General features: G+C 39.0%; 1 protein-coding gene across 4 annotated transcripts in view; it reads right to left on the bottom strand.

Moving 5' to 3' along the window:
• The window catches only part of fryl (furry homolog, like), a 72,352-nt gene that overhangs the window by 36,684 nt on the left and 7,820 nt on the right, over window positions 1–27,848 (bottom strand). For 2 of the 4 annotated variants that reach the window (XM_081606575.1, XM_008407500.3), the window contains exons 1-19: window positions 25,868–26,505; window positions 13,395–13,603; window positions 12,869–12,922; window positions 10,938–11,077; window positions 10,715–10,811; window positions 9,499–9,578; window positions 9,336–9,416; window positions 9,038–9,206; window positions 8,037–8,129; window positions 7,843–7,941; window positions 7,657–7,758; window positions 2,600–2,703; window positions 2,005–2,113; window positions 1,820–1,906; window positions 1,463–1,634; window positions 1,256–1,388; window positions 1,075–1,182; window positions 747–984; window positions 487–663 (exon numbers count right to left, since the gene is read on the bottom strand). In XM_081606575.1, the coding sequence (XP_081462701.1) occupies window positions 487–663; window positions 747–984; window positions 1,075–1,182; window positions 1,256–1,388; window positions 1,463–1,634; window positions 1,820–1,906; window positions 2,005–2,113; window positions 2,600–2,703; window positions 7,657–7,758; window positions 7,843–7,941; window positions 8,037–8,129; window positions 9,038–9,206; window positions 9,336–9,416; window positions 9,499–9,578; window positions 10,715–10,811; window positions 10,938–11,077; window positions 12,869–12,922; window positions 13,395–13,603; window positions 25,868–25,940 (2,325 nt within the window). In that variant the 5' untranslated portion in view covers window positions 25,941–26,505. Of the gene's footprint in view, window positions 1–486; window positions 664–746; window positions 985–1,074; window positions 1,183–1,255; window positions 1,389–1,462; window positions 1,635–1,819; window positions 1,907–2,004; window positions 2,114–2,599; window positions 2,704–5,551; window positions 5,597–7,656; window positions 7,759–7,842; window positions 7,942–8,036; window positions 8,130–9,037; window positions 9,207–9,335; window positions 9,417–9,498; window positions 9,579–10,714; window positions 10,812–10,937; window positions 11,078–12,868; window positions 12,923–13,394; window positions 13,604–25,867; window positions 26,506–27,848 lie in introns of those variants that run through there. The other 2 variants (XM_008407494.3, XM_008407498.3) reach the window with 2 other exon arrangements.

The following is a 27,848-nucleotide window of genomic DNA, read 5'->3' as shown; positions in this document are numbered from 1 at the left end:
TCACGGTCTGTGCCTCAGAAAAGGATCTAAAAGGCCTGATTCTGCCATGTATCACAATGGGAGCAGTATGTCCAAGGTCATCGGCAATATTTGTTTTCCTCTTTGAATTTTGTATTATTATTAAAGGGGTCATATTATGAATTTTCCAGGCACATAGTGCCATTTCAGAGTTCTGGATGTGGGACCTCGACTGGGAGGCTGCAACTCCAAGTAGGAGCTTTATTTAAATAGGAGGCACTTTTCATCAGGAAGCCCTTAAACAACCCAAATGGTTGCCATGGGAGATTCAAGCATTTCTGAAACATCCATGAAAGAATCAAGGCAACACTCCAGGTGAGGTTTTCTTGAAGTAAATCTCAAGAAAGTTAATTTTACATAAAACAACCCCCTTTAATATATTTTAAAAAGAATGAATCGTAATATAACGTAAATTGTTTTGAGTGCTATTAATACTTCTGCAAGGTACAGTGAGCCTGAACTTGTTACCTTGCCGATTCCCAGTGTTGTGTGCAGAGCACGGACCTCCTTTAAGACATTAACGGCCAACTTGCGGGTGGCTGGCCGGCAGCTACAGAGCACAACCAGCGCTAAACCCTCCACGATATGAAGCACGGCTGAAGGCAGGGTGCGCTCCAAGGACAGAGACCGGCTGTTGGTTGAGCCCTTTAACACAATAGAACAAAAAGAAAAAAATGGTTATTGAATATTTCCATGAAACTCTGGCCAAAGAAAGCCAAAGGACCCACCTGTGTATCATGGCCCTTGTTGCCGCTCTGCACGGCTTGCTTCCACTGGCTGATGAGCTGCAGCAGCATCTTGACTGCGTTGTCCAGCAGAGTGGGATGGACGTCCGTGACCTCTCTGACTATGAAGTACACGAACCCTGAGAGGACATCCTCCCGCCACTCTGGGAAATCCACCATGAGGGCCTGAAGAGACGTGAAGGCAAGGCCACGCAGCTCCTCGTCCATGTGGATGGTCAATCTACGGACGTGGAACGAACAAGGAGGTTTGCACAGGCTTCACCGCAGCTCACAGATTAGAATGAGATGAAGGTCATTGAGGGTGACGTACTTGGCTAGGAGCTCTATCAGCTCTTGTCTACTCATGCCGTCTGGTATTAGTCTTGGGATGGCGGCCACGCATGTCCGGAACAGATCGATCTTTGGTTTTCTCTCCCCCCTGCAGAACAGTTCATAAAAAGCTAAGTCACACCCAGCAGGAAACCGCAAGCATCAAAGTTGTGCTTACGTACGTAATCATGTCTTCGGGCTCTTTGTTAGACATCTGAACACTTGTCATGCTCATGGATCGTCCCACTTCCTTGTCCAGGTGACGCAGGATGTTATCCAAGGCCTTTCTTACTTGCGGATAGTACATTGACATACCTGAGGAAATACCCAGCAATCTTAGAACATTAAATATACGTGTACAACATCACCTGCCCAAATACCAAACCTACCGATCACTTTTGCTTCCTCGTCAGTAAGTGTGGTGTTGAGGAAGATCTTTTTGACACGCATGGTGTTCCCAGAAGGCATGATGATCCCCGTCGTAGGCATCGGAGGCTCGCCGTCTTTCTGCTGCAGGCTGTCGGCAATCACCAAGAAGGCTCGCAAACCAATATTCATCCTCTGGTGGGACAGAAAACGTAGCAAGAAGAGAAATGGGGCTGAAACGATTGAAGGAATCGACATACTAATCTAGTAATCCATTAATGAGCATGTAGCCTCAAAAATAGCTTGATAAAAATAAAATAAATCATAAAAAATAAAATGATCATAAACAGAACCCAAATCCAACATGTTCAACTCTTTACCTCTGGATTGATGGTGAATGTTTTGTGAGACTTGCCCACACACAGCAGGTCATAGATGATCTCCTTCATAGCAAAGTCCAGTCTTTCCTGCAGAAACCAAGAGCAACAACAAAAGCAGTTAGACACACTCAGGCCTGTGTGGTGTGTCAGCTATTCTTTAAAAAAAAACAGTGTTCTAGTCAGACCTGGGCTATGAACTGGATGATCTTGACAAAGATGTTGAGGGGCGTGTCTCTGGGCACCACACTGCGGGAGCCTTTGGGGAAAAGTGCTGACACGATGCTGAGCAGTCGGCTGAGGAGTAGAAACAGGGTAATAAGCATATACAGCACTGAATGACACCAGCCTCATACCGTCGTAGAATTGATTTATTTTATTGTTTTATATTTTCTCACCTTCTTACAAACTTAATGTATTTTATAGGGATTCTATGATATATAGAACAAGATTTGCACAGTTTTCCTACAGTAAAATTAAAGAACTTCACAAGATAAATTTTCAAAAAGAAATTAGGTTTTTAATTAAAGCTGCACACTTTCAAGGACTTTACACAGGCATCAAGCACTTTCTAAACCTTGAAAACACCTAAATGAAATGTTATATGAGCTACAAAAAAACCCACTGAAAAGTGTGGAGTAAAACAGTATCCAGCCTTCATTACTCTGTAGTTCCTGGTTTGCATTTGTTAAGCTGTGCGTTTATGCGAGAAACTGTTTTTAATAGGAACGAGTTGCACAGAAATTGATTGGGTGGAAGCATTTACATGGTTATGCAACTAACCTCTGCGTGACAGTGTTACTCTCACACTTGATTCTGATAATGTAGACCCACAGCAGCCTGTAGAGCGACTCCAGCGCCACACGGGACATTTTGGGATCTTTATTCTACAGATACAAGAAAAACAAAAACACACGTAATTGTCTCAGACAGAAATTGTATGTTGAAAGCTTCATTACTCACCTGAGAGACCAGAGAGGCTTTGAAACATGTTGCAACTTTACAGACAGTCAATCTTAAACACAGCAATACAATGCAACATCCCCCCATTTAAAGTTGTATTTAACTGTGTATTAATGATGCCACACATTTACACATATTAGGTCAAAAGTTCACTCTTTCCAATCAAAACACTTCACAAATTCATTATCAAAGGTCATACGCAATCTAGTCTTTCACCAGATTAACACTACACAAACACTATAAACATGATAACGAGGCCTCAGTTTAAACCGATGTGTCAAATTTGCAGGTAGATGGGATTTGTTCAATGTGATTTGCAAACAACATGGCGGTTTTTTAGCACAATTTTATTGTCGTTTAATATCCAACAAATTAAACGACTGGGAAGGAAAACCTCATTTGTCAAACAGAGTTGCTCAATGTGAGCCATTCTGCTCATTTGCTAATTAATTATTGTATTAAAAGACTTAAATATAACTAACAAACGAAACCAACTGATCATATGATCAAGTTTCTTGCAAAACACACAAGTTAGTAAAAGCCACCCACACCAAATAAGGGAACCGTAACTACATGAGACACTTACTCAAACCTAAGTAACCTTAAGCATAATGACAGATAGATTAAATGCAGACTTTTTTTTTTAAATGCAGTTTCTCATCTGCTAATTAAATTCCTTTTTCTGTATTTTAAAACAAAAGCAATTATACCGATTTTGCCCGTCATGGCAGGAGCAATAAAAATGCTGTGCAACATACAAAAATAACTGGAAGTATTGCGTCAGAACTTTTACTGAGTAATGGGCCTCAGACGCTTCTACAGAAGTGTTACATCAGTTTTACACAGCATCAAAGGAATCATCAGCTGTAAATTCCCAGTAGTGAGAAGAGCCACTGTGAAAGAGCATAACATCAAACAAAGCATCAAGTATTAATAGCGCACATTTGACACTGCATGAGTGGTATACAATAAAAATGAGAAAACGAAACTTAAATACTCATGAAATAATGAAATGTGCAACAGAATACAGAGAAATAAATCTCAGTCCTTAAATATTTTTCTGAGGTTTTTCTATTTAAAAATGGTTTTTGTTGGCTCCACAACGCAAACAACAGTCGGTCTCCAAATACAAAAAATGTTAATAGATCTGCCGAGATTTATTTTTCTCCATTTCTCTGTAAAAAGCTCTTTACCCATCTCTTTGTAGATCAAACTTATCTATTAAGAGATTTTGTGCCAAATTTCTAACTTTGCTTTTGTAAAACAATGACCTACTGATAAAGGCTTGTCCAATTTTTACTAAGGTAATGCAAATAAAACACTTTTCCTACTCTGTGCATAAATTAAAAGTCGACCCTTTCAGATTTGAAAGGTTTATAGAACAAGTATTTTCTCAAATCCAGTCTAAGGTAATAATACATGAAAACTGTCCAGGTGTTTAGACGGGTATTTTATGTATTTTCTACAGTTTTGGAATCGGTTTCTAACCACTCGATCAGACAGATGTTAAAACAAAGAGAGATTTGCTGCTTCCTGTAAATTGAGCTGCTAGAAAATTGTGAAAGTCATAAGCCATCATACAGTCTTCAGTCAGAGGCATTTACTTTTGTTGCAAATCTGACTGCTACGGGACATCCTTCTTGCCCAGATTCAATACTTTGATTTTGAGTTACAAAATTTACTTTATCTTTTGGGATGAATAAAGTATTTTCTAACTCAAATTTGTACAAATAAAACCAAACTTAAAACAATCACAGCAACTCTTTTACTTGTTTAAAAAGACAGACTACAGCTCCTAAACAAGCTTTTTTATTTGGCGCTCTACAAACAGTAAGATATTCTGTCTTTTTTTTCTCTCTAAAAGATCATTTTAAAGTAACAGCTGTGTCCAATTAAATGTTTGAGTTTATTATCTTCCCATATCATCAGTGTTATGGGAAGATGTGAGACATTAGACATTAGTGAGATCAGCATCACCAACTATAAACAGTCTTTCTGTGTATTCCCTATAGAGTAAATCAACCTGAGGCAATCTTTTGGAAAACTTCCACATTAGCTAACATTTCCCAATCCAGAATGTTCTGTGATAGAAAAAATGTCCTAAGATTCCTCCTTGATTTACAGTAACAGCCTGATGGAATAGCTGCCATGCTTCTGAAAAAACTTTTTGTATAAGTTTTTTTTTGCTTCAGCTAGCTTAATTTTTAAACACAAATATAGCTGAGTCTTCTTAATGCAATAACTTCCACACTGAAGAGTGTTTGGTGTGCTTAGACACACTGATAGGACAGAATAAAAAGACGTTTGAAGAATAATATTGTCCAATTCAGCTCACCAAACACCTTTTGAATACAATTCGTATTACTGTTTTTGTTTTGTTTTTTATCACAACAATTTAATAAGATTATTATTAATGGAGTACTTTCTATCAAAACATTTTTTGTCACTTTTCCCCAAAAATGTATCTACAATTAAAAAACAACCAATGAGCAGTTAAGAACTCATTTTCTCACCATCTGGCAATAATCAACAGTGCTGCATGAAAACAAACCACTTTAAACACACAGAGAAACCTCACAACTTCCAAACAGTTCGTGTGTTGAACTTCCCCGTTGATGCTGCGCTTCACTGTAACGTCACAACAGCAAAACTCAACCCTTCATCCAAGCAAGCAGCACTTTACTGTCTGCCCACCGTCCTGATTTTGGACCGTTATGGGAGCAGGAGGGGGCGGGGGAGCGCCCAGCTACGCACCGACACTGGACGACTCACCTGCAGTGTCTCAATCTGCTTTCTGATGCTGTTGTTAGATGGCATCTGGAGCGAGTCAACGTGAGAAAAACATAAAATGACAGGAAACAAAAGAATGGTTTGGGGAGGGACACATGCAAGTTATTAACAAAAACAGAACAAATATGACAAGAAAAGCACAAACTAGCTCAACAGTAAAGTTGCAAAAAAAAAAAAAAAAAAAAAAAGCTATGATGAACTGTTCGACATGCCGCTTGTGAATCAAGTTGCATGTTAGTATTACGTATGTGACAGTCCATTCAGGTTAAGTCAAATGGTTTTCACTGAAGAGCACATATATTAGTGTATAGTTGCAAACAAAACTAAGGTGTGTGCTGCAGTTTGGAAATCAGACAAGGAGACGAAGAGAAAACAGACAGGAGTGACTTCAATAGAAAGAGGATGACAAGAAACAGTCAAATTTACTGCAGCAGCGCCTGCCTCTTCCAGCACACACAAGCAGCCACGCCCGATTTAGTGTTTGATTCAAACCCATATCCAGCATGCTCACAGTGTCCCATTTTAACCCTGTGGGTACTATGCTTTATGGATCACAAACAAATGCAATAATTTGTTAAAAGAGGGATGTTTCCAATCTGAACGTTAATCTTTTGAGCCCGAGAACATTAGGTTTGAAATGGATCATTGCATTTCATGTGTTTAATTTAGTATTGCATTTAATGAGGGATGGATTAGGGCCGAAACGATTAATCGGATTAATCGCAATGAATCGATTATAGAAATTTAGTAATTGATTAATTATTACCTGGTGTATATACACTCTAAATAATAACTAAAAAATAACTAAAGGTTATTTGCTGAATGAATAAAAATATTCAGCACAATAAATAGGTTTAAACCATACACTTTTTACATTTAAGATTAAAAAGACTTTTGTCTGTCAATATCTTTTACCCAAATCTCCTGAAGAGCATTGTCTGTTCCAAATTCCCTAAAAGAAAGCTATATTATTGAATTCTAGGCAATACAAAGTTTTCTTATTATAAAAGGACCTGAATTTTAGAAGGTTCAGTGAAAAATATACAGAATGTGTCAATTTTTTTTCTTAACGATTAACAGAATAATCCAATTCCTAAAGTAATTGTTGTTAATGTCTAGAAGCAATTTCAGGAGTCAGCAGTACACACAGAATTGAAATCACTGGATGCAGCAGAACGTGAAAAATCACAAAAATCATCTCTCAGGCAAGTCCTCTGCCTGTTTCAAACAACTGAGGCACTGATTTTAATCGCTAAAATATACATCCCACTGGAAACGATCATCACGGTGATTGAATGACAGCTGCATTTCGACGTTCCCCGTAAGATCAAACAGAATCCACAAGAGGTAATCAGTGTTAAGAGGAGGAGAGGCTCATTGAGTCCGTCCGTCAGTCAGTCAGAGATCTGGTCAATCAGTCGCTGGGTTCAACGGTCAGGAGCAAGAGGAAGACAGGCTTGATCCGTTTGTAATTGGTTTACAAAGAGTCAATAAGAGACCTGAGGTAAAACAGCACTTGAGATGTGATCGCATGCATGCATGCTGAGGCATGCTGGATCTCTGCAAACCTTTTAAAGCAGAGTTTTCAACACCACGTAATTGTTTATGACACGTTTGCTCATTTCAATTCATGTTTTTAGGAAATCAAGTGCTATTCTGTTCAGATCTGCTTTATTGATTATTAAAAGGGAAAGCACGTTATGATTTTGTAGACAAAAAACGCAGAGCACACAACTCAAAATCGGAACAACTTACTTAGTGTTGCTACATTTTTATGAATGTCTTATCTGTCTTATCACCAGTAGGTCATTTTCAGAGATACACATGCTTGGAGACCAAACTAAATAAACTCTGTAAATGAGTGTGAATTAGTCTAATAGTGTTATTTTCTTAATAACACTATTATTAAGTGTTATTAATACTTAATATCAGTTTTTATCTTCAAAAACTGAAAATGCTCAGCTAGTTTCTACAAACTAGTTGAAATCAAGTGTAATGGTCTAGAGTGACTTCTGAAATGATTTAACTTGAAGAACAGTAATTAAGATTTCTTAAATGAGTTCTGGGTAAATTGCGGTCGGCATTACCTTCAGGTGTGACAGGCAGTTCTGCAGGAAGATGTGCCAGTTGTTAAGGAAGAACTGCTTCTGACTCACACATAGCAAGCATGTTACCAAGGGATAAAGAGCCTGGGGAGGAAAAAAACATTAGATAATGACTTGTTTATTAGGTTTGAAAGATCTCAGCGGGCATGCGGAGCCCTTTCTTGTTACCAAAGAGTGCTTCTTTCTGGAACTGAGGTCAAACGTCGTCTGGTAAAGCATTTCCACAAACGTTTTTAGGCACGGCACGTTGACTTCATTTTTCACCGCCTGGAAAACGAGTGAAATGTTAATCTCAACTGAAGATGACAAAAAAAAACATTCAACTTTCATGTAAACAGAACAGCATTATGAGCGTGACTTACAGCTGCGACAGGAATGAGGATTTCAACAAAAAGACCAGCAAGAGCGTGCTTTACGTCTTTATCCTTGACTTCGAGGAAATACTGGGCACATTCCTAAAGCATAGAGAAAACAAGAAAAATGGAAGGAATAAAACAGATCTTTGCAGAACACATAAGTGCTTTTTGCAAGCAGGAAGCACAGAGGTCATGCTAACAACAACACTCCTAAAAGAAGAAGTTGTTACTGAATGAAAAACACTCAGCGTTGGCTAATTTAATTATCGGTCAGGTGTCTAAACACAAATGTTAGCAACCCTTTGGAAATCATCACTGTGTTTACTATAAAGACATTTTATTGACAAAGATAAATGGGCTACATTTTCGATTCATTTAGAATGTAGAAAACATAATTTTGGTGTCATTTAAAGTTCCTGAAGAGAAACTGGAATTGGCTAAAACTGATAGACAGATCCAGGCTTCTTAAAGTCAGTGATTGAAAATGAGTTTAAAAAATGTCTGATCAGTGCATCTCTAGCCAAACATGACAAAAATACAGTATTTAAATACGATTTAAATATTATTTCTCATTTTATTTAGGTAATTTGATCCTACAATCTAGTTTGAATAGACTAAACATATAAATATAACATGGCTCATAAACCCATCATAAAGTTCACATTGGAGCCAAAGAATGTATGTTTTATGACTTTAAGGAAAACTTTGTCAGCAGCCATATCACCCCTTTTGTTCTCAAAGACATTGAAACACTGTTATCTGTGTAATATTAGCTTGTGAGGAAGTACAAGTCCAAAAACAAAGGATATAGGAAGGAAATAACTAAAATCAACATGATATGTGCTAACATATAAAGCTCAACAGGTTGCATTTGGAAAACTTCCGACTGTAGCTTTAAGAGCCAAGACTGTAGAGATGTTGCATTGTTAAAGACAACAGCAGCAGAGGGAAACGAGAAAAAAAACTAGTGCATGGTGTAATTTAGTCACAACCACCACAAATTTTACCTGCATGAACTGAAAAGAAGCCTCAAAATCCTCCACCGGATACATTTTGACCCGAAAGAACTTCATGCCCATGATGAGACTGATAATGCTCTGCAAGACGTATGGACTCTGCTCCTTTTGCCGCAGCTCCTTCAATTCTGTGATGAATTTTTTCCTTACCGCCTGAAACCTGGACAAACATGGACAAAGACATTCATCTGTGCTCACAATTCAATACTCCCACCATAAAGAAGAAGTGAGAGATAAAAAATAAAAAAAACTATATGTGGCCTAAACTTGTAAACTTCAGGATACTCACTTTGACTGTGTAAGAACTCCTATGACCTCAGCATACAAGTCTGCAATGATGTGCACATTCCCAGTGTTGGGGCCACTGTATCTGTAAAAAATTAAAAAGGTATGTATTCAAATCTTCAAATTATCGCATTACCCCGTCCGTCTCTGGAATTACGGGCGCTTACCCCTCTTTGTGTTTAAAGTGCTTGAACGCCAGGTTTAGAACTTCATGTACTAAAACATCTGGCACTGGATGAAGAGGAATCTGTGGCGTAAACATGGCATCATTAGTCTTATTAGAAGCATTGAAAGTCCGTCTTTTTTCTCCTCTCAACCGTTCATTATCCTCCCCCTGCATTAGCAAACGCCAAGGACAACACGGCTCGGGTCTCCAAGGACTGGCATTCTCCTCCGAATGGAGCTTTGATTTGAACAATCTACTTTAGAAACACTCTCGGCTGGAAGTTGGTGCGTCGCCAGCCGGCGCATTTATCATCTCTGTTCCCATGCAGGAAAAAGTCATTGTGGCAACATTAGCAAATTTCTGAGCTGCCGAGCACAAAGACACCTGGTAAACAATAAATGTCTCAGCTTACAAATTGCTGGCGTGTCAGATCGGTAGAGCAGTGGGTTAAAGTGGGCAAATAAACAGCCGCAGTGGCAAATTAGAAGCAGCATTTTCTGAAGGAGAATGAGACACATTTCTGATTGTTCTCAGTAAACTGTGATCTAAAACTATGTAGTGACAAATGTAATTAATATCACAGACACAACTAACCCACAATAAGAAACAACTGCAACATAAAATATAATGGTTAAGAATTTATCTTTGTTTTTTGTTTTTTTTTGTTTTTTTGGGGGGGGGGGGGGGGGGGGGTGTAATTGAAAAGGACATTTGATACCCTGTCAGATCTACATTGCATGGATTTTTATATGGAACATAACTTGAAATTACTTTGAGCATATCTAAAATGACAACAAAAAAATTAATAAATCAGCTCTGATTTAGGAGTGTGTCAATGTTATTTGGCAAATTATTGGCTGGTGTTTACAAGGCAGCCAATCCAGGAGCACCTTTTAAATTTCTTAGCGCTGATTGGTTGTACGTCACATAGCAATGAAATTAAAGACGGAAAATGTTAGCATCTGTAGTAGCGCCAAGGCAGTTTCCACTGTGTATATTAATGCATATTAAGGTATATGCATTAATACAGGCAGTGTATTAATGCAGGAGCCCCACAAATACCAGAGGAATTTGCACAATCAAATTCACAAGCATTCCCATACACTCTGATAAGATACAGTAATGTGCAGTTTCTATTTATTTTTATCCCAGCTATAGAAAATACTTTACAAATGGTGGATAATATTTTACTGAAGCAACAAAACTGGATTGCTCACCTGTTTTAGAACTTCCACTGAAACTAAACAAAAAATAAAATCTATAGCCAAGTCCCGTCGTTCTAGAAGGTAATCTTTATCCCGGTGCTGTTCATCCCTGCAAACCAGCGACAAGTAATTCATTGTACACAAAGTAGCCAGTCATTTTGTTCAAGGTGAAAAATGCGAAGGCAAGAAAGAAAAAAAAGAAGAAGAAAAAATACAGAAGAAAGGATGCGCTCACCCTTTTGATTTTGTACTAGACCGAGGTCGGTACTCGTAAGACTCATCTTCAGTGCCGCTCTGCCGCCGGTACCAGTCGAATAGTGTGCGCAGGAGGGAGGGTAAACAGTGTTCTGCTATTGAGCTCATAGAGCTTATTAACTAAAAAAAAAAGTACAGATAAAAAAAGATGAAACATTAGAACATTTTTGTAACTAGGGAAATATGCAAACGCTGCCTGAAAAGCATCGTCATAGATGCGTCATAGACTTTTATGGTCCACAGAATTAAAAAAACTAACACCTTGAGAGAAAAAAATAAATAAAAACTATCACCACAGTGAAACACAGCGGGGGCTGCATAATGCTGAGGGGATTCTTTTCTTTATGAGGTGGAGCTAAGCACAGGGGAACTAAGGAAACGGCGTGTTAGAGGCTGCAAAAAAGCAGACTGGGAAGTTTGCGAACCTGCCAGGAAGAGAAAGACTTCCTTAAGCTGAATGGAAAGTAAGGATGAAACGATATGAAAATTTGGGCTGATGTCCATATCTGATATTAATATTGCTGCTAAATATATATATATTTTACTACCGTTTTGACAGCTTGAAAAAAATGTCCATACAGCTGACTTTGATAAATATCACGTTAATATTAACCTATTATTTATTCATCAAAGCGATACCAGTATGTTAAAAAAATAAAATCAGGTGATTCCGATGTTGATGTCGATATATCGTGCATCCCTAATGGAACAGTTAAAGCATATTTCTGAATCAAAACAGCCTTGAATCAATTTCACAATCTGCTGCAAAACTTCTAAATTGTTATTTATTGTTAAATAAGGAGAGGCAAAATTTTCAGCTTTTACATGTGGTAGAAAGACTCCTGAAAAGACACAGCTCTACAATGTCCCACCTCTTCGAGGTTGAATAAAAATCCAAACTGATGTTTTCTGATTTTTCTTCCAAAAAATTAATAATAATAATAATAATAATAATAATAATAATAATAATAAAGCCCACATTTTATTCTCCTTCCACTTCAGAGTTAACCTCTCTGTGCTGATCTGTGACATTAAGTCCCACTGCAGCACATTTAAGTTTATTGCTGCAACATGATAAAATGTGGAAAAAAGGGAGTGAATACTTTTGCTAGACACTTCAAAAAAAAAAAAAAAAGAAACATTAGGAAATAAATAACACTTGAATTGAAGTGGTCAGTGCGCTTTAAGTGTTCAGCTAGGGTTTTTGTGAGTTTAAAGGGCCGGTACAGTGCAGAGAGGACGCCGCCTGATGGACGATCGGCAGAAGAGTTATGTAATTCCTCCCTCTGCCCTTATGGCGCTGGCCAAATACACTCCAGCACCCGATGCAGATTTACTGCTGAGGATGACACAGCGATTCTATGCACTCACTTTTGGCTCTATATGCTCCCCTCTCTCTCTCTCACTCACAATGGGGACAGCTGGATCTATACCATATCCTCGCTGGCTTTGTGTTGTGCTGAACAAAGCATTCAGCAGCAGGCAGGCCTATTGTACAGAGATCTGCAGCAGCTGCAGATGAGGCACAGACAGCCCATTGATGGGTGTGGGGGGGATTGATTGGGAGACTCAAATGCTGCATACACATACAGAGGTGAGGGAGTAGCTGTTTGTGAGAGTGTCACATTTATACATCTATATGAGATGTCAGTTCTTTGTGAGGGTTATTATGGGATCAACACCGCTTTGTCCAGAGTGCAGGCCTTTTAAGATAGTTCCTTCTCTGATCTGACTCATGTAATGACAACAATTACCAGGGGAGGATGTTGGAATGCCAAAAAAAAAAAAAAGGCAAAAAGAACAGCGAGTTAGAGGACTAATTAAGCAAACTTTTATAGGCACTACAACAACTGGAGCTCTGGAGAATATTGTAGTTCCTTTATAATAGTTTTGTGTTGTAACTGCACAGACCTGATCAAATTGTGCGTCTTCCCCCCTCTGGAGAGATCGGGACAGTGGTTTCTCCTGTTGGAAACACAGAGGGGAATAAGCTTGTTACTAATTTCAGGCTTTGTACAGATTTCCCAGAGTAAAATTCCAGCACTTTTCAAGCATTTTTAAACTTTTCCCACCACCACACTTTGGAGATAAGCTAAAGTAACCATAAAATATAACAAAATTTCATGTTTTGAAAAGTCTCACACACACATACACGCACACGTGCGCGCACACACACACACACACACACACACACACACACACACACACACACACACACACACACACACACACACACACACACACACACACACACACCTTATACAACTGATGGGTCTGAGAACAAAACAATAATTTGGCAAAAAAAGAAGAGTCTCTACCGTCACATCCTTTAGGCTTTTTCGAACTGACTAACTAAAGTAATTATTTAGAGATAGAAGAGAGTACTTCTTTTGGCACTCATTAGGATCCATTTCCTGTCTCCTGTCTCTGAACTCACCAGCGGCTCGGCCATCACCATCTCGATCTTCTTCTCGGCGAGCACGGCGAACTCGGCAAACAGGCTCTTGATGACAAACTCCCCGGGCTTGAGCTCGGGGTCGATGGTGATGCTGGACATGGCGGCGATGCTGTGCTTCTCCCACGTGAGGGGAGTAACCGAGCAGGGGGCACGGCGTCTAATCGCGCTGCTGCTGACTGGTGTAGAAGCTGCAAGGGGAGCCAGAGGAGGTCAAAGGTTAAAGGATCTAGAACGACACTCATGTGAGAGGTACAGAAAATAGGACACATTAATCATTCAGCCACTAATAAAAAAAACTGTTGATTTAACTTTGAGCTGCTATGGCTGGAGATCTGTAGGTTGAATATTTACATTTCTGATGTTTTTTTAATTCCACTCAGTATTGAATGCATCTAAAGTTCGTTTTGATCTGGAAAGGCATCAACAATCATTATCAAAATCATTATTGTTCAGAAAACAAGGTAGACTGCAAGGCATTTCTAGAAGAGATAAAATAAAACAGAATAAAGGAGACATTATTGTATCAGGAATAGCGAAAAAAAAGTCAAAGAAAAGAGATTTTCTGAACAGCAAACAACCTAAATATCTGGGGACAACAACCGCATTAATAATACTAGGGCTGTATAAATAAATCGATTCGGCGATATATATCGATATTTTCAGCCCTCGGAAAGTATAAATTTTTCATTGCGAGTATCGATCCGTTAAACCATAGGGGTCCATAGCCTTATAGCTCTTTTTAACGTCTTGTTACTGCGTAGCTGCAAGACTCCGCCTCCCTGAGTCTCACTTTCAACTTCAGCTTAAAGTGCACATTATAAACAACACACCAGTTTTTAAATTGTGTCAATAGGCCAAGTATAACCGGAGTTATTCTAAAATTAGTAAACCATATTTTTCCGAATGTCAGAGAAACGTCAAAAGCGCCGCCATTCCCCGGCTTTTCCGATTATTTGAGAGGGACTGAGCTTCCAAACGTACAAAACGAAACGAAACATTAGATTCCTGTGTTTTTGGAAATGTAAAATCCTCAATAAATAACGATGGGCTGTATTTTGTTGCTGAGAAACGAAGTAAAGTTGCGCAAGTAACCGTGAAAGAGAAGCGGAAAGCGGCGCGAACGGAGCAGCTGCAAAAGCAGTGAGATCGCGAAATTAATGCAAATTTCGACTGGTAGCATTCACTTCGTAATTAGTTTTTAGCTTAGCTCTGTTCTGTATATAAAGGATTACCTGAAGAATGAACATGGGTTGATAACATTCGAAGCGGGCGCGCAGCGGCGCTGTGTTTTGAGCAGGAAAAACCCGCAGCCGGAATCCGCGGCGCAGTGAGGATTTCCATGATAACAATGGCTGATCGATCATTTTTATTAGCAACAGACAAAGAGTATCAGAGACTGAGAGAACTATGAGATCCTGGCAGTCTGAGAGGCAGCTACTCAGAGATCCAAGCAGGGGAATAGCGGCGCTGCGTAGCTGCAGGGAGTCGATCACTACGGGGTGAAGAGGAGCCACTACTTTAGCAGCTAGTAGGAAGCAGCTTACAGCCACTGTAACTCCGGGAGCCAAGGTAGAAAAACCTTTTTCCCCATAGTCCAAAAGACTGCATTTGTGGCTGCATTTTTACTCCAAAATGCAGCCACAGTGTCCAAAAGAAAAAACATAAGTGCAAACATTTGAGAGTCTACAGAGGCTGATAATCTCCCCACTCTGCTCCTGGATTACCGTTTAAACTGTTGTCAAATCCACATGAATTAAATGACAGAAACTAATTCTCTCACTGCATCTTTGATTCATTTTGTCCACTGTTAGATTGTCCAATCAGAGTCAGGTATTGTGTAGTTGGTGCTTTTAATCAGTTTTCAGTTAACTAAATTCAAGTCTATGAAACACAAAATGTCACTAAAATCACTCTGTCCTTCTAAAATCTTTCAGAAAATTGCAAAAATGCACTGAATCGTATCGAATTGTATCGTTCAACAAATATTGTGATACATATCGTATCGGGACCAGAATATTGTATTTCGTATCGTGAAATTATTGTATCACTACACCCCTAAATAATACCTGTTAAATCCTTGTGATAACTTATAGTCAAAATATATGGTTATAACTCAAATAACTAAAAACAACAACAAAACATTAAAGCTATTTCTAAAATTAGAGGAAAATTTTTCAAAAACCATCTTACTCAAATGTTATATTTCATAACATTCTTCTACTTGTTGGGGAAATTAGGACCTAAAGCTTCCAGAAGATTAGTCAAGTCGCCACAAATAAGGGCGGATTTATTAGAAACAACAAATACACACACTGGATATATTCATTGTACTTGTGACTAGTGACATTTAAATAAATTACAGCTCCCACAACAAAACAAGGAAACAAAAAAAAATGTTCAAAAGCTACTGACTGAAACACAAATGGATCTGCACAAACCATAAGCATCAACTGCACTGGGAAACAGACAAAATCATCACCTTGACACTTTGTTGAGTTTCTGAGTCAGAGAGATAAAGTAATCGTTATCAAATGTGAAAAACACTTTAAAATGCTTTGTAAAGGGGAAGCAACAAATATTGTTTGGCTAACAGTTTTATTTTAGCTTGAGAAACTGTTTCTGAGCTTCGGTCAGAAGTGACATAATTACTGAAAAAAGAAGTTACTTCCTGAGCCTTTATTAGCATTACTTCATTACTTCTGCTTTAACAGGTCCGCTTTCCCCCTCCACACCCCCTTTCGCGTTTTCTTTAGTATTGGCAATGATTTCAATGTGGTTCAAGTGATGACTTGATTGATTTACTTTACAAAGCTAAGTCGTACGGACAAGAGGACGTTGACCCTAGATGTCCTTAAAGGAGAAAGGAAATGCTCCTGGGGCACCACTTTGATTAGCTTCCTTAAGCAAATCTATGTGGGATCACAACATTTGCATGTGGTTCACATTATTTGCTCTTCCTATTCAAATATCAGATGCAAATCCTAGGAGTTTTCGTTTGGGCGCCTAGGGCTGTCTCAGAAACCTTTACTGACGGGGCTTTGCTCTTTCTACGAGAAATATTTTTTTCAAGTCCATAACCATAAAGAGAATATATGATCAACTACAGGTGGGTCCTCGATGGCTCTACATCTGCACGATTCTGAGGTTTTGCCTGCTTAGTAAATCCTAAATTAAAAAGATTGTGGCACCAATTCCCAACTTGGTGACAGGCAAAAGAGATTATGTTAGTTTTTAAATGTAGCACCACGGAGCCAAAAACATCAACAATCTGAGGAAGACCAAGAGCAAAGCACTGTTGTCATACACAATTCAAAATAATATTACTCCTTGTTTGAGAATTTACACTTTAAAGTCAATGTAGTTGAATTGAATTGATCAATGTTGCTTTGGAGGGTTTTGCATACCAAAATAATCAATTAATCGCAAGATAATTTAAAATGAGCTCGGTCATTTCAATTATGGTGATTAATATTTTTTGAAGGGCAAAAATATTAATCACAAGTTTCATGGTTTCAGCTGCAAGTGGTTTTTATTTGTTTAATTTATTGTTTTTGGTTGGCATGTTTTATGTTGGATATTTACAATATCTCCCAGTTATAGTGTAAAGTGTTCTTTGCTAAATTAAACTTTATTGGGCTTTAAGAGGGCAAACTTGCATTATTATGCCATCATCAGCTCTATAACACAAGAGCAAACGGTTATTGGTGCAATTTATGGTGGTAATTTATTATTTTATCGTCACTCATTTAATTTTTTTTTCTCTTATAAGCTTGAACCATGACTAAACACATCAACAGCTCTAGGCAGAGGGGTCAGACGGCAACATTTCCTTCTATTCAGCTGGCACATTGTGGTGTTTCTGAGAATTTATGTTTGAATACGGTGAAACTTCCACTTTGGTTCTCAATGGTCCGACTCCTGCCAAGTGGACAGCCAATAGTAAAGTGACCCTTTGCTTCTTTCCCTCCCAGGAAAGGCCTTTTTCTGTTTCTTCCTGGTTGCCACAGAAACACTTCTGTACTCTGAACTGTCCAAACAACACCGAGGAAGAGAAGTGCAGGGAACTGTTTTAATCTCCCAAAAAGAAAAACCAGAAATGCTGAATACAATATCAAGATATTCATGACTAAAACTAGCAGATGCTAACAATACTTGGCTATTTACAAGTAGGTAACCGATTCTGAAAGTGAATCTACTTAAAAACTCCAAAAGAGAGCTTTCACACAGGTTTCTTACAAATTTCCTATTTCAAAGTTTTACGTTTCCACACTAAACCTTCTAGATTTTTATGTTAGTTTCTAATCACATTAGCCACAAAAACATTCACCAAGTTTTTTTTTCCTTTACTCCCATCAAATCATGAGACAGCACATTTTGGAAGCTGCCTTTCAATTTTGCAGTGTGGTAAAGGGCTGTTTCACTGCTTCTGGCATCTGGACAAACTTCAGATCAGTAAAATGTCCTAATACTGGAGGAGTGCTGAAAAACAGATCCTTCACAGTTTGTGATCAGCAATACCATTGATTCCACATTTGGCATTTAAAACCAAGCACATGTAAAGAAAAGAAAGAAAACTCTGTTTTCAAACACAAAACAAGAATCTAAAGCTCAAAAAAGCAATAAAAGTTTGGGGGTTTTTTTTGCTTTTGTTAGCAACTCAAAACGATCAACAAGTTGGACAATAACTAAATTTTCAATCTGGCAAACAAAGAAGACCTTCATCTAAACATAAATTAATGTAAAAACAGATTTGAAAGAGGATCAAATCAAATTCCAGACTGCACAGGAACAATGTTCCCACCACTTAAACACAAAGTAGCTGTGCTGAAAGTTTGCTCAGCGTACAGAGCCAAATATATTGCAGACAGCAGCGGTGGCGACGGAGGATTAACGTAAAGTGAAAACTAAACAAATAAGCCAAAAATCGTACCTGGCCTAAGAAGCTAATGAGGAAATTATGGCATTTGTGATTCACAAGTCTACATGTAGAAACAAATAGAGAAGCCATACCTTTAACTGCTCTGATCTACCACTGATAAGCCGAACAATGTGCTTAGTGAGTTTACATCAAGTGTTATCAAAGATGTTATGAGAGAGCACAAACTGCGCAGCGTGTGGCTGGCTGCGATCATGTTGCAGCATATGGTTTTACACAGAAACGTACAATTTTGTAACAGCAATAAGAACAAAACTCCCAACATTGTCTCAGCAGACAGACTCCTTGCACTTTGGGCTTTACTTCATCGAGGTCTGCATACGTTGGTTGAAAAGGCAAGACAACTGCAGAGTCATCACAGGATCATATGTTTTATTAGTCATTGCATGCTGCGTAACTTTGTGATAAAAGTGTGTTTTTTAAGACTTTATAGTTGGTGTACAGCAGGGGTGTCAAACTCCAGTCCTCGAGGGCCGGTGTCCTGCAACTTTTAGAAGTGCCTCTGCTGCACCACACCTGAATAGAATAATTAGGTCATTAGCAAGGCTCTGGAGAACTGAGGAGGTAATTAAGCCATTTGATTCAGGTGTTTTGTACCTGTGGCACATCTAAAAACTGCAGGACAGCGGCCCTTCAGGACTGGAGTTTGACACCCCTGGTGTACAGGTATTAATCTTCCAATCTTCCAATAACACATAATAACCAAGTGATATTTTCAAATTTCCTGTCAACATTAAATATTTTTTAACTCAAAAACACGATGCACCGCTGGATGAAAGACAGTCGAGCACCCAACCACAGGGCTTGGCAAGTTTTCTGGGGGAAACCTTGCACGTCTTATGTTGTTCGTCTATTTTTTGTTCTCTGGATGGGCTCTACTGAGACAACAATGTGAACAATGAAAATAAAGGCTGATACTGAAGACCAGAGATGCTCACATTTTCAGCTTCATCGGAAATTAAATTCTTTTCCAATCAGTGAATGCAGTGGCGCAACTACACATTATTCAGGTGGATGCAAAAACATAGATTGGCGCCCCCCCCCCCCCCCCCCCGCTCCCCCCGACCGAGGGACGGAACGTCAGGGTGAAGGAGCGACGCTCACTCAGCACCCCCCCCCCGAGGCGACGATACGTGAAGGGTAAAACTCGCTACATTTACCTCGTTATGGCGCGCAGAAGTGTACGGGAAAACATCATCGGCGCGCCGCCCCCTCCAGACGGGGTTTTGGCGCCCCCTCTGGTGCTGCGCCCCTATGCGTTGCATACCCTGCATACCCACTTTTTGCGCCACTGAGTGAATGCACCATATCTAAAGACTGGTAACAGTACCCTTCAGTGTGGACGCTATTACTGAGAGAGGATGATTGAGCACCATCTTCAGTGCCAGTAAGGTGCATAAAATGAAGTCATAAGGTACTTAATTCCTCCGTGCTGCTGAAAGGATTTTTGTTCTTTTTTTTTAACTTTCTGACAGTTGTTAAGATTAAGATGCGTAATCATGGCATCAAAGTATTGTTTTTACAACTATGAGAGCAACTGTCCGGCATCTCAAAAGTTCAAACAACATCTGAACTTCGACCCTAAGTAGCAAATGAGATGAACAGAAGGTTTCATGGATGCAGAGCGGGATTAAAGAACAGCAGCAGGAGGAAGATCAAACAATCTCTTCCATCACTCATAATAGGCAAGGATCATATCCCAGACTCTAACATCTCTTTGCCCAGCTTTAAAGATTTACAGCAAAGCATAGACTTAAAAATGAGCAGCAAAGGCAAGTGAGGTGGATTAGCAATGCTTGCCGTCAGCTGACTGTGTCATGTTACTGTGGAATATTGGAATATTGTCCTGCTATAGTGTCATGACCTTCAAGTTTACTGTTAATCACTTTGCAAAACTTTTGTCTAAAGGACATTTTAGAATGTAAATACTCATGCATTGAACTCAAAATTAATATACAGCTCAAAGCTTAATAAGCACCACTAAAGATCAGTGCGACAAGATAACCATCTGATATTTACCAATTGTCTCAGCAATATTCTTGAAATATTTCCCAACTTAAATGTTCTGATTGAAATATAACAAGCAATAACAGCAGGAGAGCAAATGAAAAGTACAAGGTGTTGTGGCTGGGATGGCAGCAAGTGTTGGGTTGTGTTGTCATTATGGTGTCTAGCAGCACAGAGAGCCTTTCAAGCATTTCCCTCTTTGTTTACTGTGCTCACTAACAGCCCAATGATGTCATATAGCCTGCTCTTGATATCCAATCACTGGGGTGTTCCATACCCCCCCCCATCCTCTCTTTTTTCTCCCACCACAGGCTAACTGGATTGTTGACTGCTTCACATAAGTGAAGCGACCCAACACTGTACTTTTCCAGTCAACAGCAAGAAGAGGAAAAACAAACTTTTTTTTTGGGCCTGGAGCCTGTCGTCCCCCTCAACCCCATCTTTGTTTCTCCCTGGGACATGCCAGTCATTTGCGGCATGCCAAGCTAAGAATCCCCATGCTAGACTCAACCCACAGAAAACAAATAATTCAAAAACAGAAACTGATGCTAAGGATCGCCAGGTTTTAGATCAAGACCAAAGCTCATTTTAAAATGTTGCTCTCTAAATGGAAAAAGTTTAAAAATGACCGGCAAATTTTAATTATTTTTTTTTAAGTAGGTGCAAAGACTAGAATTTTGTGGCCAATTTCTGTTTTTGGTCAGCATTGATTTTTATTGATTCTAGTTTCCATTTATTCACACAGAAGCCACAAAAACAAGTGTGACAGAATGGAGTCTGTGTAAAACATTGTAAGTGCTATAAGATAAGAACAAAATTATTAGAGCATTCATATTCTATTTAGTGTAATACCAGCCTTTAGCAATAGTAACTATAAACAGCAGTATTTTTTGAGTACCACCTGTTCAAGCTTTCTATCACTGTAAGACATGTGGCAAAACTCAAGTTTTAGAAAGCAAAGAGATTATAAGATGGACAAGTCAGCAAGTTAAGTTGCTTTATTGAAACCAACGAAGAAGAAAAGACACATACCAACACGCAAGTTATCTATTCCTTTCCCTTAAATCACATCACTATCTTAACACTCACCAGCATGTTTTCCTAATATCATGCAGCCAAAATCCCCATAAGAATATGGAGTCTTAACTTAGCTCTGGCATTTCCAAACGGCTGCACGGCATGAGGAAAATATGTAATTGTGAAATTACTGCTCAGAATGTTCATTAGGATTAACCCCTGTTTTTTGGGTCATTTCTGCTTTAGTTTCTTAGCTACTAAAGATATACAAACAATGTGGGCATTAAGGGAAGCAAGAATCCTGGTTCAACTGGTCGAATATCAATAACCAGACACTGAATGACTGACCCTTAAGATATGATAGACTTTCAAATATTGTGTCAAAGTAGTTCTTTGTAGTTGTGATATTGAACTTTGTAGCTAAAGATATTGTAATGACAACTGCAACTCCAGATTTCACCGTAAACCTTTCTGAATCCAGAATGTTGCGTAACAGAGCAACCTTTCTGTTATCTACTGAAAGTTTCACTCTTTCTTTAAGCAGTATCCTGTATAAAAATCAACATGGTTCTATAGAAATGTGGTTAAACATAATCTTACATCTTTGTGCTTAAACTTTTTATACAACACCATACTACAACTGGAACAGCTAACTTTGAAAATTCTTCCTGCAGTAATAGCTTTCAAGCTGAAGAATGTTATCATCATGTAAGGTATGTTGAGATTACCGATTAGAAAACGATCCAATTTTTTAAGATTTTAAGTTAATTTTTTGCTAATAAAACATAAAACAAGTGTGATTCAGAAAATGAAACATTTTGCAAACTAGTTGGGACTGCCTTACAAACATAATATTGTGTAGCTGGATCTAGTATTATACATTTAAAATTTTACATGAATCACAAACTGTTAAAAGTGTAACTTCTGAATTTCCCATTTTAGCCTAATCTAATCGTCCATATTGAATAGTTTATAAAAAGATAAACCAAAGCGAGATTTAGCCTGATGATCCAATGGAGTAGTTTCATAATACCTGCATCTCCAAATAAGTCCATTTTATTTACTAAACAGATTCACAGAAAAAGATTCACATAGGACTGAAGGCTACATAAAAAACACACACACAAAAAGATTTTCTTATTAATACAAAAGTTAACAAGGTGTAACTAAATGCTCTGGACCAAAATGCTTAGCGCATTCTGATGCATGAGGTTTACCAGCCAGTCTCTGCAAGAGGTCCCTGGAAAATTAGCTCCACATATGGTTATACAACTATTACAGCAGTGACTCCACCTTGTCACAGTTGAAACAAGCCCTCCCAAACGCCTGCTCAATTCCCCTGGCAGGACAACAAGAAACAACAGCCCAAACTCACACGCATACACACATACACACACTCTGTTGGAATGTAGGGCCAAGAGTGCATCCAATTTTTAGAGACAAAAGAATTACTGCCAATGTTTATATGCTGTGGCGGTGCCAATTCTGCAATTATGTAGCAACATGCACAGAGCCTGGCAAGTTATTACTGGTTCGCCCTGCACTTTCAATTCTCTAAAATAAAGGATATCTAAAAAAGTTTTACAGTAAATCCAGCTTATTTCCAGTGGCTGACATTGCATCAGACTAAACCAGCAGAGTGCATCTAAGGTACGCTGCCTCATAAATCAGAAATCTATTTGACAGTAAATGTCCAAGCTTTAAGCGCAGTTCAAAGCTAACAGAAGGAATAAAAGGCTGTAGTGTGAAGTCAAAGTGTAGGGAGTCAAATTCACTTGCACTGTCAACATGCTAACTGTTACAAAGCAAGCCTGACATTAATTACTTTTATTATTTTTCATAACTATTTACTACCTTTGGGAGGGAATGCGTCCTGGAAAGCTCACCACACGGCTTCGTGTTGTCAGGGTTACAAAATCTGACAAGTTCAAGCCATAGCTACGACGTGTTTGTGTGAAAGGTGAGCCTCGCTAAATGAGTCTACCAGAAATTAAACATTATTCACGCAACATAAATTTTCTTAATGGGACTTGCACAGTAAATATCCTTATCAGGCTTGTTGAGTTCGGGCCTCCTCGTTCTAATCCAGGCAGAGGTCACAGAGGTTAGATACACCTACACTTATTCAAAGAACATTAATTATACATCTATCTGGTCACCCCTTAAATCTCAAGACAGTTTAGGAGTGTTCATGGTTGATCTTTAACATTTAAAAAAAATGTTGGAGACAGTCCTGAATGACTTTTTTTCCCACTTTTTTTAATAGGAGTAAACTCTGTCCCTTAGGGCAAGAGCTAAACTGTGCGGAGACTATTTTAAGAATGCACATCACAGTGACAGTCAGCTGTCAGACACGTCTGAAGCCTTGTTCTTGTTTATCTGAGCTAATTTTGGCACTAAATAAAATCAATGGCAGTTCAATGTGTCATTTCACACAGCCTTTAGCAATAGTAAGAGGAAAAACAAACTTTTTTGGTGAACTATCTACGAATCGGGTGGCCTCTAAAGGCAACTGGATTTTATTTAAAGCTATTAAGAGCAAAATGTCGACATTTGATTGGTTCCAATAGATTTTATTTAGATGAAGCAGAGTAAATTGAGTTAAACACACACACACATGCACACACACACACACACAAGAAACATTCAAACTTTCAACTGGGACATTTTTAGAAAAAACAACAACAACAAAAAACTATGCATCATTTTCATTCCACTTCATTATCGCATGAAATTCTTATCACTACATGAAAGTCAGTGGCTGTAACGTGACAAAATGTGAAAAATCTCATTAGGGATCAAAACACAAAGTTGTATTTATGTGTAAGAAATCACCCAGATTGACTGTATTCTGCACCGTTTTAGTTCCCATCTTCCTGCGCAGGCATAGGTTCTAACTTTTAGCTGGACGGTTTAGCTTGCCTTTGTGTTCAAGTGCCACTTTCTTTTCAGAGGCTGGCGATATGAGGAGACACAGCAGGTAGGTAGGTCTGCTCCAACCAATAGCTCTTCAGGTCACGTTTTGCATGCAAAGCCCATTGCAATTTAAATAATTAATTGAGATGCTATTGCTGTACAAACAGTGACTTTTATTAATCTTCATTTCCTAGATATTTTTTGTCCTATAGCCTTATCTGAAGTCCCCATCTTCCTCCAAGAGATTTAGCATCACAGCCACTGAATAAAGATGCCTGTTGTGGACTTTAAGGGACATTTATACAGCCTGGACCAACTATCGCATCCAAGCAGTTCTTTATCATCTCAATATTTCACACACCAATAAAGATTCAATATTTAAAACACATTTATCTTCATTCTTAAACAATAAGAATTTAACCTTGAGATATTTTACATGTAAAATGTGCAACCCGTTATCTTATATCACTAGGATTAATATTTGTGATTTAAAAAAAAAATTCTGATTGTGACATCATTGATATTTTAATTAAGGTTCAAAGGCCAAGAAACAGCATGTCATGTTGTGTTCAAGATAATAGGCATAAAAGGTTTTTTTTTTAATCACTTTTGTTTGCCATAACTTTGAAGTGATTGCATGCCATTATGCGTTATTTACTACCTTTAATAATAAACTGTCAGTTTCATTTACACATCAGCTTTTATTCTAACCCTGTTTCATTTTCAAGATTTGATGTTCCCCGTTAATTTAAGTGTATTATCAGCAGAGCTATGTTCTTTAAGGCAACAAATTGCAAAAAGTTAAATATTTTTGTTGTGCAAAGTCTTTCACCGATTAATCATATGTTTAAAATGGACTTTTAGTCCAATTTGTGTTCAGGGTCTAATTCAGATTATGGAAAGAGCTAGACTATAAATGTCTTTCAATGTCGCCAAAGAGGAAGTGGTCTTTGATTCCTAATGTACTATATAATGCATAGAAAGCTAATAATAGGAGGAAGCTAAAAGACAGATCAATAACAGGGAACATTAGCTGCCCCCCAAGGAAAGGAAGAGGTGGTTTGTAGAACTGGGAGGACGAGGGGGAACTGGAAATTGTTGAGTGCTGTTCAGGAAGACTAAAATTGCGATTTCAACATAAGATAAGAAGTTTCAAAAAGATGTAAGAAAGAGATAAAAGATCTTCAAAGGAACAATCCCAGGTCTAACTGTATCATCAATCAGTGCATTTTCATCAGGAGAAAGATTATCTTTGGGACAACCAGGAGCCTTAGCAATGATGATAATGGGAGGGCTTCTAGGCTTCTATTGCCGCCACCTGCATGGACCTGAAGCAAGCCTGGCTAAACCTGGACTAAACACCATCACTCATCTTGGCAACTTTTCTTTATATATATATATATATATATATATATATATATATATATATATGCACATGAGATATGAAAACTCCAATCACGACCTGCATGTAGGCATGTACAAAGCCGCTGAAGGCTGCTGGCTGTGTGTGGTAGCTACGTCTGGATGCGCCGAGTGCGGTATGTAAACACGTATGCTCGCTTGGCAGGATACTCACAGCTGCTACTCCAGGACTTGAGGAGAGATTTGATGCTGATCTCAAAGAAGACCGAATCTTGCAGGCTCAGCATGGTGGCTCGCAAAAGTTAAGGCTCATAAGGCACGGTGCTCACGGGGTTCAGAATGTTCTCATTTCACGCCATCCCACAAAAAAAAAAAATATATATATATATATATATTTTTTTTTTTTTTTTTAAATCAGAGCATTTTATTCTGCTCACAAATATTCACCTGCCACACAGACTGTTAAAAATCTAGCAACTCTTTTTTCCCTCCAGTTCCTCTTGCCCAACCGTTGCTTAACTCCAGAATCCGCAGGAGGACTTCAGATGAAACATCCTTAGAGAAACGCACAATTTAATTTGCGACAAGTTTTGCCCCCTTTTTTTTTCTTCCAGCAGAACTCTACTATTTCATAAGCACAGTTAGAAAAGTCTCCCAGCCCAGCTCCTGGTGCCCAGCTGCCAGTCCACAGAGTCCCTCATCCCCATCTCAGCACGGAACAATCCAGAAACGTTTCAGGACAAAAAAAAAGTGCACGGGAACTTTTGCTCATCACACAAGAAGCAACGTAAATAGTGTTAGTATTCAGTAATATTCCATCTCCTTCTGTCTTCCTGTGTGTTGTGTGTGTGCCAGTTGTAGCCTGCTAACCCTCCCTCTTTCCCCCCTCCGCCACCTCTAATCTCTCTCTCCCTTGCTATTCGTTCATGGCCAGCCCCTCCTCCCTCGAGCGAGCTCTTGTTCTCTTATTGCTCTTTTCTGTCAGGCACACACAGAGAGAGAGAGAGAGAGAGAGAGAGACAGAGACAGAGACAGAGACAGAGAGAGAGAGAGAGAGAGAGAAAGCTCAATTCAACAGCAAATGCTGGGAGGAGGGAGCGCAGTGTGGGGGCGGGTGATGTCATCAAAATGCTGCGAGTGTTTCCTGGCCGTGGATCAGCGATGCATACGCTTGTCAGAGCTACTACTGTGCTGCCTCCCCACTGGCCTATCAAAGCAGCACTTCCTGTAAGCTCCACAGCAGCACTGATGCATCATTCCTCACTGCAGTGGGAGGGAAAGCGTCGAACGGGAGGATGAGAAAGGGAGTGTGCATGCTGCACACGAATATATGTGGCTCCCGACTCAAATTTTTTTTTTTAAATATACAAATATCGTGCTATAAAGTGAGATATAATTTTTGATTGTAATATAATAAGAGTAAGTAGTTCCACACTTTCATTGCTGAAAGATTTAAAAGGACCTGAATGCATCCTGCATTCAGAAGAAAAATTCAGTTTGAGTGAATGGAAAAAGGTTCAAAAACACACGCACGGGATTATCTGACATTACAATCTGGTGTTGCTGCCGGTTAGTTCTACCCATGCAGAGACCTAAAAACAGATCCACATGACATCCATCCAGCCATTTGTAGTCAAGGGCACGATTAAGTTTGTTAACAAAACATTCTGGGGAGGGGGGGAGAGAGAGAGAGAGAGAGAGAGAAAAAAAAGCAGTGGGAAAATTACAAAAAAAACACAAATGCGCTTTGTCTTCTTCCCATTTCGTCGCTATTTTCTCTCTCCCCCACAGACTCTCCCTCCGTCACATGTCCGCTGCTACACAACTTATGCAAAATGAGCCAGAGCTCATTGCTAACAAACGCAACACAAACAGATGCTTTGTCATGCCCCAGCTGGTGCAGGTCTGATGCAGCCCTCCGCTGTGAAGCGCTGCCTTGTGATATGCGGCACAGATGCTGTGGAATTAAAGCGGCCTTCGACTCGGGACCTCTTCAGGCAATTTAATATTACTTCTCAGAGAGCTTCAAATTAACAGACTGATGTCACTGGCAGCTCTGGCCAGTTGCTGCTAAGAACATTTCCCACAATGCCAAAATTGGACTTGAAAGGAACCAAATATAAAAACGTGTCATTATAGCAATTTCACACTCTCCCTATATCTGATTATAGTGAGGTCATGTTGGTTAAACGCTC

Source organism: Poecilia reticulata, chromosome 4 (assembly GCF_904066995.2).
Source record: "Poecilia reticulata chromosome 4, P_reticulata-male-v2, whole genome shotgun sequence".
Lineage (NCBI taxonomy): Eukaryota > Metazoa > Chordata > Actinopteri > Cyprinodontiformes > Poeciliidae > Poecilia > Poecilia reticulata.
This window is presented reverse-complemented; position numbering and strand designations above follow the sequence as displayed.